Source organism: Lissotriton helveticus, chromosome 3_1 (genome assembly GCF_964261635.1).
Source record: "Lissotriton helveticus chromosome 3_1, aLisHel1.1, whole genome shotgun sequence".
In the NCBI taxonomy this organism is placed as follows: Eukaryota; Metazoa; Chordata; class Amphibia; order Caudata; family Salamandridae; genus Lissotriton; species Lissotriton helveticus.
In genome coordinates, this window is record NC_136061.1 from 1,599,847,339 (window position 1) to 1,599,859,656 (window position 12,318).

At 43.5% G+C, this 12,318-nt stretch overlaps 1 protein-coding gene across 4 annotated transcripts in view; it reads right to left on the reverse strand.

The window, feature by feature from the left end:
• Nucleotides 1–12,318, reverse strand: part of NCAM1 (neural cell adhesion molecule 1) — a 792,292-nt gene that overhangs the window by 26,467 nt on the left and 753,507 nt on the right. For all 4 annotated transcript variants that reach the window (XM_078682361.1, XM_078682362.1, XM_078682363.1 and 1 more), the window contains 2 exons: nucleotides 3,674–3,881; nucleotides 2,870–2,986 (listed from right to left, as the gene is read on the reverse strand). In XM_078682361.1, coding sequence (XP_078538487.1) covers nucleotides 2,870–2,986; nucleotides 3,674–3,881 — 325 coding nt within the window. The remainder of the gene's footprint in view (nucleotides 1–2,869; nucleotides 2,987–3,673; nucleotides 3,882–12,318) is intronic.

Genomic DNA, 12,318 nt, shown 5'->3' on the forward strand with positions numbered 1-12,318 from the left:
CCTATGACCTCATGAAGGTTACCCTAACTGAGGGCGTTGGATTCACCACAGAGGGGTATAGGACCAAGTCCAGGAAGGCGTGAAAGATTCAGAGCCAGACCTGGGTAGATTTTGTAGACTACTGAATGAAATCATTAGGAGGTTGGTTGGAAGGCAACAATATGCATGATATTGAAGGGCTTTATACTGTGAAAATGAAGGAGCATCCTTTAAGTAATTGCATAAATTCCTGATACACCTAGGTCCACTTTCACCTCAAGAGTTGGGGAAGAAGACAGACCACTGGGCCAAAACAAGGGTGACCAAGGCTACCACTGGTGGGGGAAACCAAAAGAAAGAGGCCAAAAAGCCACTCCCTTCCTCAAGAGAAAAAGGGGGAGCCTAAATACAAAGTCTTCTTTAGCCCCCCAAAACCCTTGGTGCCATGACTGTAGGACAACAGGGCATCGACCTGGGGATTCTGGTTGTAAAAATAAGAAAAATGCCTTTAGTGCGTTTATAGTAAATGCAGATGCCAATCTCCAGATGGGATCTCAGGAGAGCACTGGACATGCCAAGGAGCTCACTGTTGTGGAAATAGCCACCTTAGCTGTCTGGCCAACTAACTTTCAAAAATACAGAGAGCATCATGTTATTAATGTAATTAGGGTGGAATCCTTGAGAAACACTTGTGTCAGCATCATCATGGTGACCGAGCAGCAGGTGTCCTCTGAACAGTATCTGACTGTAAGGACCTATCCAGCCACCGATCCTGACAATGTGACAAAAACCCATCCTATGGCGATGTTGTCCTTTGACTGGGAAGAGGTTGCTGTCAAGAAATAGGTAGCAGTCTCTTCATCCATACCAGTTGATTGTTTAGTTAGCAATGTCTGGAGTCCTTAGCTTGGGGCATAAAAGCTTGGAATCCCACACTCGGTGTTTGTAAAGCCCAGGGAACAGAGCAAAGAACAGGGTGAAAAAGAGGTTATGGAGTCAGGAATAAGGGCCCATTCCTCCAAGAGAAAAGGCAGGAAGACCTGGGAGCCAGCTTCCAATCAGACACCAGATCCTTCTCTTCAGGATTAGAAGGGTCAGCCCCAGAGGGAACTGAGCCTCAAGAGCTGGAGCCTTACCAGGCTGAGCTGTGGGCCCGGTGGGACCCTCTAGGCAAGAGCTGTGCTAGGGGCCGTAAGCCTGTCGCACTCTTGAAAGCCTGAGATAGCCAGCTGCTGCACAGGAAGGAGGTGATATCATTGATTCCACAGGGCCTGTTGGGAGGAGGGAATCCTTTACACTGAGGCCAGACACCTCAAACCTGGCGCCGTGAGGAGAGTAGAGCCTCAGACGTTTTGGGAATTCCTCCTAACTTTGGCCCATAACATCCACTAGCTGTACACCTTGGCCAGACCAACACTTGGGGTAGGCTAGCCACTTCTACTGGCCAGGAATGCACCAGAAGCTGGAGGAGTTTTTTAACTCCTGCCCAACTGTAAAGCCAGTAGCAAGACAGGAGGGCACCTAAAGACACCCTTAATCCCACTTCCAGTGGTTGGGGTACCCTTTGAATGGATAGGGATTGACATTGTTGGTCCAATTGACCCCCAACAGCATCAGGTAAACAGATATATTCAGGTGATAGTGGATCATGCCACCAGGTATCCGGAGGCAATTCCCCTTAGGACTACCAATGCCCATGCAGAGGTTAGGCCCGCACTGGTATCTTTACCAGGGTGGGCTTCCCTAAGGAAGTGGTGTCAGACAGAGGTACCAACTTCATGTCTGGCTACCTGAAACACATGTAGAAGGAGTGTGGAGTGACCTACCAGTTCACTACTCCTCACCACCCACAGTATAAAGGCCTTGTTGAAAGATTCATGAAGGCCATGAGAGGCATGATTGGTGGACTCCCTGAAAAACTCAAAAGGAGATTGCATACCTTACTTACAGGCCTGCTTTTTGCCTGCAGGGAAGTGCGACTGAAGGGAGTGGGATTCTCCCCCATTTAAACATACGTTTGGTGATCCTGTCTGGAGACCACTGTGCCTTTTGAAGGGGGGATGGGAGAATCCTCTCTTTGAACCCAAACAAGATATAGTGGACTATGTGCTTGGCCTCCACCCAAGGATGGCTGAATACATGGAGAAAGCAAGTAAACCCTTGAGGCCAGGCAGTAGCTCCTCAAGCAATGGTATGACCAAAAGGCTGCAATGGTTGAGATCCAACTATGGTAGAAGGTGTGGGTTTTGGAGCCAGTGGCTCCTATTGTCCTCCAAATCAAGCGGACTGGGCCCCACCCTATCCTAGAAAGAAAAGGGGAGGTTGCCTATCTGGTCACCTTGGCTCTGAAGGGAACCCCAGGAGGGTCATCCATCTCAACCCCTTCTATGACAGGGAAGATGTGACCATGCCCATGGTTACAGGTGAGGATCAGGAAGCAGAAAGTGAACCTCTCCCTGACCTCCTGTCCAACAATTCAAAAGATGGGCGAGTGGAAGGAGTGATCTTGTCAGACACCCTTACTGCCCACCAGCAGACCTATTGCAGGCAAGTCCTAAATCAGGTTGCTGAGTTCTTCTCTTTAACTCCTGCTTGCTTTTACTTCTTTTAGAATTTTTCACACAATTTACAAAAATTGTACTCACATGTATTGGCAGTATCTAAAATTCTGTGTGTAATGTCATACATTTTTTTCTGATTGAACTGCACTTTTTCTGAAAAAGGCTTTGCACATACTCTGCGGTGTGTAAGAATAGGTCTAAGTGTGGTGAGCACCGCTCATCAGTAGCTGTACAAAACACTGTTCTATTCACTTACGCTGATGCTTTCAGAGGAAGATCATGGAAAACAGAAACTACAACAACAACAACAAAGGGGTCTGGCTACATACTCAGGCTCCGTCAAAGGGGTGGTTTCATTAGGTTCGGTCTGATTTCCTCCATCGTGGTTTGGCGTCCTTTCTTCTTCTGTCCGCACTTCTACGATTGGTTCCTTAGATTCGTCTTTCCTATAGTGAATAAAAAAATTAGGAGGCTCAACTTCAGATCCTTCCTTTTTAGATCCATTACTACAAAACAAATTACATTACATTGGAAAAGTGTAATACTATTTTCTATGTAGATAGTCATCTCTGGAAAAAAGCAGTGATTCAGTGGACGTCAATTGGAAAGTGATACCATTCGACAAAAATTGCATTTTTGGTGGGCGCAGCAATAGTCCTTGATGAAATTACCTGGTTCCCTACCGTGACAAGTAAGTGTACAAGGGAGGAAAAGTGATAGAATCAATGGAAAGACTGTGAGGAAAAGAGGAAGTTGCAACTGTTCGGAATAATGGGTAATGAAGCTACAGCTTTTCAACTCAACAGAGGCAGAGTTGTTGAAATGAGTGTAGAGCAGGATATCTACATATGTTTGCTTTCCGTTAATTGGAGACACGTGGACAGATGTATGAGGGTATGGACAAGCCCTTGCACTATGGGGAAATGAATATACCGGACTAGTGCAGCCAGAGACAAACCAGACAAATGGAAGTTAAACATATGTTTTGATTTATTCCAATGGTCTTTAGATTATAATAATGAAATCATGTCACACCACCACTTTTTTGTTTATTCAACAGGAATGGTTATGATTTTCTACAGGTTCTAAAATGTCCTTTTCTTCAGAAGACAGACAACAGAACCAATACGTACGAGAAAGCTGCTTTCCCCTCCTCGATGTCTTTGCCCTTGGCACCTGGCCCAGATTTCCCGCACAGATTCACTGCAATGCACATCAGGAGGCCACACTTGTTCAGGAAGTAACAGGTCACGTCGACTACCACCAACAGGATAACGAAGACGATGATAAGAATGCCCACAATGGCACCTGTGCCCAGGCCAGAGCCAGAGCTTGGGCCAGCTAAGGTGAGGAAGAAAAACAAGGATTTAATCAGGAAGCATAACAATACCATTAATCCTTTTAATGCAAAACCAACACACACATGTAACTAGGTTACGGACCAGCCATAGTCAAATCAAGATCTTTGCAAAAAAAACGAACTACTTTAAGGAACCTACAGTGCTTTATTCTACATTTAATTCCACGTTTTCAGACATAACCAAATATTTTTACTTTACTTCAAATATACTGCCAATTGTTATTTAACGTCTTCCAATCCAAATGCAAAACACTTATCGAAAAGTCCAATACAGCGAGTCAATGCAGACACTTTGCAAAATGACTAGCAAACATGTATTTTAGTTCCCTGCATCACTAATGATAACCTATGAAAAAGAAATCCTATCTATTAAAATAAAAATAGTTTATAGATTGTTACAATCAAAAGGTGGTCCTGTTTGAAGTTCAGTACTGAAAAACGTGAAATACATAATATGTTCATCAAGCTAGTCCATTGGCAAATTTATTACATGGATTACATTTGCCAAATGATCAAGAAACCAATTAACTATATCCAATATACGTAAAACAGTAAGACATATACATAATTCATCTACATTGCATCATTATTTCGTTTGTTCTTCTAAAAGAAGTGTTTCTTTAAAAGTATCACAATTAAAAAGCAAGTCTCAGTGTAGCAAGCAACATACAAACTGTCATCAACTATTATCTCACTTGAACGTGTGTGGCCCGATTTCCAGCTACCTAGCTTGGGAATTCAGAAATTTGGTTCTGTAGAACTATTCCTACGTTTGGAACAAATGTCAAACTTTCATGGGGGCTTCTCGTTCCATGGGTACTTCTAGAAAAACACCTCTCACAACCCAAGAATATTTCCTCTTTCACATTTTTTCTTTCCTTTATTTCCCACTGGAAACATATTTTACGTGTGGAGGAGCTCCTCTCCCTAAACCGCATTAAATATGAAGGATTACTCTCCCCAATCTCAGCTTTTTAACACTCTTACCTCTGCCATGTTAATATGATTTTCCAAATGTAGAAAACTACCTTTAAGAGGTATGTGATACGTCGTAGTTTGTCTACTTTTGGAGGTAAACATGTGGTGTTGCACTCTAGTTCTTCACAACACGTGATCGGGGCTGCGCATCACGGTATCGCGATAGGTCTCCGGGATATTAGCCCCCTACTTCACAAAACATCTAGGTAAAAATTACAATTCCCCCACTCACCCAGCAAATTTATGAGAACAGACATTTCACCATTCCCACCAATGCAATGGAATTCGTATGGGGTAAAATTCTGCATATGCTGTTTCTCTGAATTAGGAGTGGCAATTTACTCTTGAAAAATTGCTTATTCTGCACCTAAGTTTGTGTGCAAAGGAAGGGGGGGAGGGGGTCATGCCAAGGAAGCAAAAAGATTACACTTAATATATCCATCTCTTACATGGTTTCAACCACTACATCCTTAACTTACCACTGCGTAGCAGATATGTTTACTATGTCTCTTGTAGTCAAAGCGTTGACAGTGTTATAACTAAGTTATATTTTCTCACCCAGTTAATTACAGGGAAAGCAAGTAAATGCAAATAGACACAAATAAGGCAGCCAACCACAAAACATGCAAATGGCAATTACCAAATACTCCCAGCATTAGCACTTAACTTGTATTAAAACGAAATCCAATGTTCACTGCAGCAACCATATAGTTTCTTGCTCTGAACTGGACACAGATTACACCAAACTCGTCAGATTGAAACAAAGGTTCTGATATACAGTGATTAGCACTGTACAGCAGACATTAAAAGTGGCCCAATGTTAACAAAAGGAGTAAAAACTAAGGGTGGCTGGAAGTCATGGAGTTTTACTCCATGGAGTTCCGCTGAGTTACCTGAAAACTGTGAGATTCTGTGGAGATCCGCGAGTGGCGGAGTTGTGAGACGTCGGGCTGATTTTTAGTGCCGGGAGCTTGTCCCCCACTGTAAAATTAGCACGAACTGCACAACGCGGCGCCCCAGAGGGCGCTGCTCCTTTCTGCTGCTTGAGTAGATTTTCTACTTGAGCGGCAGATTTCTCCCCATGAGCGGCAGCAATCTCAACGTGAGAGGTAGCGACCTGCAGCGCTTGCCCATGTTAAGAAATCTCGCCAGGAGGCGGTCTAGTGCTTCATTTTCTTGCTCGACAACTTACTATTAGTGACCTAAGCATGAGAAAAACTCTGCTACGCAGCGGTTGGCAGAGTTTTTCTGAAACTCCGCACTCAAATCAGAGCACAGAGTGGACAAAACTCGCCAAAGGAGCAGAGTTTACCGTCCAACCCAGTAGAAACCAAAAGGGATATAACAAGCAGCTATTTACTGAATTATTAGTTCTCGCCTATGCCCTGCGCTGTGGGCAAGAGGATCTACTCTATTTAATAGGGCATCAACAGTGAAGCACCAGAATGTTGCTGTCAGAATATCAACTCACGTATATATTGTATCCTAAAAGTAGTATTAAAAAAAGCCACCTCCCAGAATGAATAAATAATCTAAACCCAATTGTACGATATTTTTGAAAATTATATTTAGGACAAGATGTTGATACCAGACAACTTCTGTATGCAATACTCTAGCATACAAAATACAACTCTATCAAAACTTGTTGGCGTCAGCACATTTAACTTTGGAGCACCAAGCATCACTGGATTCCTATGCCAAGTTATACTTTTCGATTTCTTGTAATTAGAAATAATATACAGAGGCACATTCAGAAGAGGATAGGGAGGCAGGACATCACAGCAATCTAAAGAACACAGAAATGGAAGGCTGACTGTTGCAGGTAAGGCATTTTCCTTAACCCTTGAATGTCAAGATATTTTTGTAGAACTGTGCCAGACACTTTCTCCAGGGTTTGTATATTCTATGGTGGGGTACTTGCTAGACCATAATCTATATTTATATCATAATGGCAGACTGGATAACTCTCTACAATTTAACAGCAATAAGACAGAGATCATATGATGTGCAGCCCAGCAAATTCCACCCCAGCTTCCGGCCAATCCCAGTGGATAAGCCACTAATACCATCTGAGGCGGTACGAAAGCTGAGAGTAACAATTGTTGAGAAGCTGAGTTTAGAGACTCATGTAAACAAGACAGTGGGGACCATTTTCTCCCTCGTAAGAGTACTAAGGAAAATCCCCCCAATGCTGCCAATTCCAACTAGGGCACAGATAGTAAGAAGCGTTGTTCTGAGCCGGCTGGATTACTGCAATGCCCTTCTTCTGGAGGCCCCAAAATACCTGATATAGAGACTCCAGACCAGTCAGACAATTGCGGCCAAATTAGCACTTATGAAACCTCGACGATCATCAGCCTCCCTGGCCCTTAAGGAACTTCACTAGCTCCCAGTATTACAGAGTTCATTTTAAATCCTCTGTATTGTTTTTAAGGGCCACATGCATCATTGTAGGATTTTGCGATTCCTAAATTGCGAAAATTAAGGAATCGCAATTTAGGAATTGCAAAATCCTATGCATCAAGAAATTTTACAAGTTTTAGCGATTCCTTAATTTTCTATATTTGCGATTCCTTAATTGCGAATCGCAATAAGGAATCGCATTACATTGATTCCTATGGGCCTAGAGGCCCATAGGAATCAATGGCAAGGCATTCTCATTTTGCGAATTCGCAATTAAGGAATCGCAAAATGAGAATGCAATTTCAAGGGTGCAGGGGGGAGTCCAAAGGACCCCCCCTGCACCCCTGAAATGTCACGTAAGTACATTTTACTCACACACATGTCCCAAGGGCATGTGTGTGTGTAAAATAGAAGTTTAAAAAATGCACTTTTGTGTATTTTTAAAACTTTTCGCAAATTACCATGAAGGTTGACTTCATGGTAATTTTCCCCTTCCTAATTGCGAATTCGCAATTTAAAAAAAATCATGCATAGCATTTAAGAAATCGCAAAATTAGCGATTTCTTAAATGCTATAGCAATTTAAGAAATCGCTAAAAATTGCGATTTCTTAAATAGCGAAAAATGAAAAAAAAATGATGCATCCCAAAAATTGGTTTTTGCATTCGCAAACGGCTGAGTTTTGCGATTCACACCGTTTGAGAATGCAAAAACCAATGATGCATGTGCCCCTAAGGCCTGGCCTTACACGGTCTGGGGTCCAAACCACTGAGGAGCAAATTTCAATGGTATGCCCACATAAGAAGCCTGCGATCATCCTTAGCCAGACTTGTAAAGGCGCCCAGGTTTAAGAGAGTAAAACTGAGAGGAAGAGCAATTAGCTGTGCAGCCGCCCGACTGTGGAATGCACTTCCAACCAGTCTCAGACAAGTTGGAAGATCTACTGCAATTTAGAAATAAATTAAAGACCTGGCTCTACCCTAATGATGCTGCTTAGGCCCCTCTTTGGGTAGGACCTCAACTGCAATATGGGTGTATAGTTTGTGTAAATGTACATGAGCACTATAAGTATGCTTAACATTAACATACACTTCTTATAATAAGAAGTGGTATAAAATCCGTATTTCACAGACAGTTCACACAGATACCTGTGAACTCCAATTTGCATCCAATGAGAGGCTGAGATCCAGTGTGGTTTTTCGCTCTCCAGGTAATTTCTTTCTAAGTATGACACTGCAGGTAATGACTGGCTGGCAGGTAATGATACCCCGAAACTGGTCCCAGGATGCTTTAGACTGTTCGCATGAGGTGCTGGATCAAGACTGATTTGCATATGGCTGGGTCCAAACTGAGGTGACATGGTGAGCAAAATAACATTGGATTAAACCCAGATCTGTGACGGGGGTGAGTGTCCATCATTTTATTTTGTGACGTTGCTAAAGTACAAATAAGGCATCAATCAGACAACAAATTCCAAAGAACAGCCGTCTGGGGAACTGGTGCAGACAGAAGAAGGAAAGTGCGAAGTCAACCAGGTTCAGGATCAGGTCACTGACAGCTTTTCCCAACTATAATCGAACTTGTACTTGCAAAGTCCCTGCTCCTCTCCCCTTTTACATGTCTGTAGGAAATGGGCTCACGAAAGGATTCTCCTATTGTCAGTGCGCAATTGCCAAGTACAGTGATGGGATGAGGAGGAGCCTACAGTCAGGAACAGGAGCTGGTCTTAACTACTGGTCAAAACAAAGATTAATCAGTGCTTCCTAGATGCCTATTCACTCTTCTCCCAGTCACTGCACGCCTGACATGGGCACTTTGCAAAGTAGTCAGTGAGGATCGCCAAACGGAGTGTGGACGGACAGCAGATAGGGCTCAAGTGTGAGGTACAGGCTAAAGGGAGAGAACTTTAATTATAAAGTGACATGCATGCACTCAGAGGGGCAGGTGGATGGTCTTCATCTAATTTCTCTTTGCCGCAATAAATAATGTCAGTTTAATTGTTCTACCTACCCTAATGCATGCCAAGGCAATTTGAAGGAGGGATCGCCTGCACATGCGGTCAGTAACACTTAAGTAAGTTTAACTTACTCATACAATTGGCTCCCATCCTACTTCCAATGTCTGGGAACAGATGTAGATGGACGCTCAAAGCTGTTCAGTGCATAGACCAGGCTTCGAGTGAAAGATTGGTAGGGATAACAAATCACAGTGGACTAAGGTGCTGGATGTCTCAACTGTGAGTCTTCATTTTCTTTGGTCTTCTCAAACTCGGGTGTATATAATGATTTTCGAGAGCTGAATGCAGTTTGTTGTTCTGCTCAGTTCTGCTCATGGGTCCAAAGGCTTGCATCCACTGGCACGTGTTCACCTCCAACCATGGTTATTTATGATGAGAGTAAAAAGTCACTTTCAGGAGATGCATGCAAGGCATCTGGTCAAGATCCTGGTTCCCACACACGGTGGAATGCACTTAAAACTGACAATGGGAATATGTCAAAAGTAACCCTGGGCAAAGCACTACGCTACGCTCGCGTAGTTTGCGCTACTTCGCACTACGCAAACTACACATAGCACAGTGCAAACACACGTAGCGTAGTGCAGCGGTAATTTTTTGCTTGCTTGTGGTCCTCAACGTCAAGTGGGTGACCGCGAGCAAGCAAAGTGACATCCCGGTGAGACTTTTTTCCTCGTTCGCGATCAGCAACATCAAGTTGCCGATCGCGAGCATGGAAAATAAACCTCCCGGTGAGATTCTCAACGCGGGGAGGTCAGGTTTCTCATTGCGAATGGTCGCATATGCTCACGACGATAAACTACCAGTCCGCGTTGAGAAAGCTGCAGCTCGAGTAAAACTCTTCTCGAGCGGCAGAAAACTACAGCTTGCAGTGTGCAAGACCCAGTTTTCAATGATTGCAAAGTGCTGGATGTTTGTCCGCACTGTGCAATCATTGAAAACGGCATCTAGCACAGGGCGAACAGGATACTACGCAGTTCGCGTAGTGCTACGCGTAGTGCGAAGTGCACTTTGCGTAACTACGCGTAGCTCTACTTCGCGAACTACACCCAGCCCTACTCAAAAGTAGTATTCTTTTAAAGGACTATTTACAAATCTTTCGTCTCACACTTCTCCATTCTTTCCAGTACGTTATTGTGACATCAACTTCATTCTAAATTCCTGTACCCAGGAAACCAACGCTAATCTTATGATGAACCTGTCAATTTTAGAAGAAAATTATATGAGACGGTGTACTGCCCATTATGGAAACTCATAGGGTCAAAATGGAAAAGGTCCTCAAATGCACCTCTTTCAAGAAAATGTAAAAAGAAATTCCATTCTAAATGGGGTTTTTTTCTTTGTCAATAAACCCAATCGGAAAAAAAATAAGATTAATTAGCAAATATACTGAAAAGCCAACTTTTATGTCTGTGCCACAACTACTTGGCAGGGCTGGTGTAGCAATGTTTCAAAGCAGAGGGACGGGAGGGGGGGGGGGAAGAGACAGGGACGGGGATCATTTTTGCTTCCAACATTCTTTCTCACAATTTACTCCCCACCTACAAGAATGCTGGTTACGCATGCTTTAGGGTTGAATGTGGTAAGTACACTTCTAAATACTTTGCAGCTTTTAACATTGGCTGGCTCCTTCTGATCGCGCAGAACTAGTTTTTTTCCATGGCCCCTTATTTCCTTGGCTCCTATTGGGCCCTTGTACACTACTTGCAACACCAAAGGGTTCTGTAGCGGCTATTGCCTGGATCCTCTTTTCCCTCTGTCTAGAAGCCATGGCACTGGAATGGGAATCCACAGGGGCAGAGCAGCTCCCAATTTTTAGGTCTCGGTTGTGACAGCGCGTTGCGTGAGCTCTCACTTGCGATAGATGTATTGTAAACAAGGGGCTTGCAACCCAACCATTGGTTAACATTCATTATCACTCTATTTTGCTGCCTTCTAATTGGCAAGTCCTGCTGGCTTCACTACTTCTTGTTTCGGCTGGAGCATGGACCAAGTACTGATTGCTTCAGCTTGACTGCTGTCCTTCTAATGATAGTGATGTGATTGAGGTACTACTTTTATTTTTTCTTCTTTTCAGTTGTCCTTGTTGAAACTCTTGCCATTTGCAGCTTTTTTACGATGTCACACCCATGTCAAAGCCCCTTTCTCCTTTGAAATTGATGTTTACTGTGTCCACAGATTTATCTGTTTTTATTGCGGCAACAGATGTTATCACTTCCTAATGTATTTTCACTAATACATGGGCGCAATCGCTTTCTATATGTGATAGAAATGTTGTCATTTATGTTCTTTTTCACTTATGCTGAGATTAACTGATTTGCTCAATATCACAGGGGTTTGTGCTGAGACCTAACAAGCACTGGCAAAGCCAAAAGGTCTAGACTTTGAAACTGTTGGCCCTACCATTACCTTTTGTTCATGCTGTACAGCATGGACATTGCTGATTTTGGCAATGATTTGGAGCCATGCTGTATAACAGCATGGCTGCTGTGCAGCATGGCAACAAATAATAATAAAAAAGGACAAGGATTTATCTAGCACTAATGCAGGTTAAAAACAAAAAACAGATTAGCCCTGGCTGCATCATTGTGCTTTTTAAAGAACAGATTACTTATCTTTGGTATGCCACTCACATCTAGTAGAGACTCTATCTAGCCGCAGATTCCTCAACTTCAAATTATCAAAGGCATCAGACTGGATCCAGCTATTTTCCTTGAGTAGTAACCCTGTGGACAGTTAGGTGGCGTTGTTCAGTTCAGCGTGGCATCGCCCGCGCCAGATGTGACATGCACTGTGGCTATATAGGTGCCACCCCAGCATGCAGATGTCAGCTTCTTTTTGTGACTTTCCACGTCACAAGCGCAGAGCCACGAAGAACACTGACCAGTGGTGTGGAAAAAACAGGAGGCTGAAAGGGGAACAACCCTGTCCCTAGAAATCTGTTTGCGCAGCGGGAAGGACTGGTGGGCCGTTAATGAATCTGCAGCTAGATAGAGTCTCAACCAAATAAGGCGCTACCGAAGG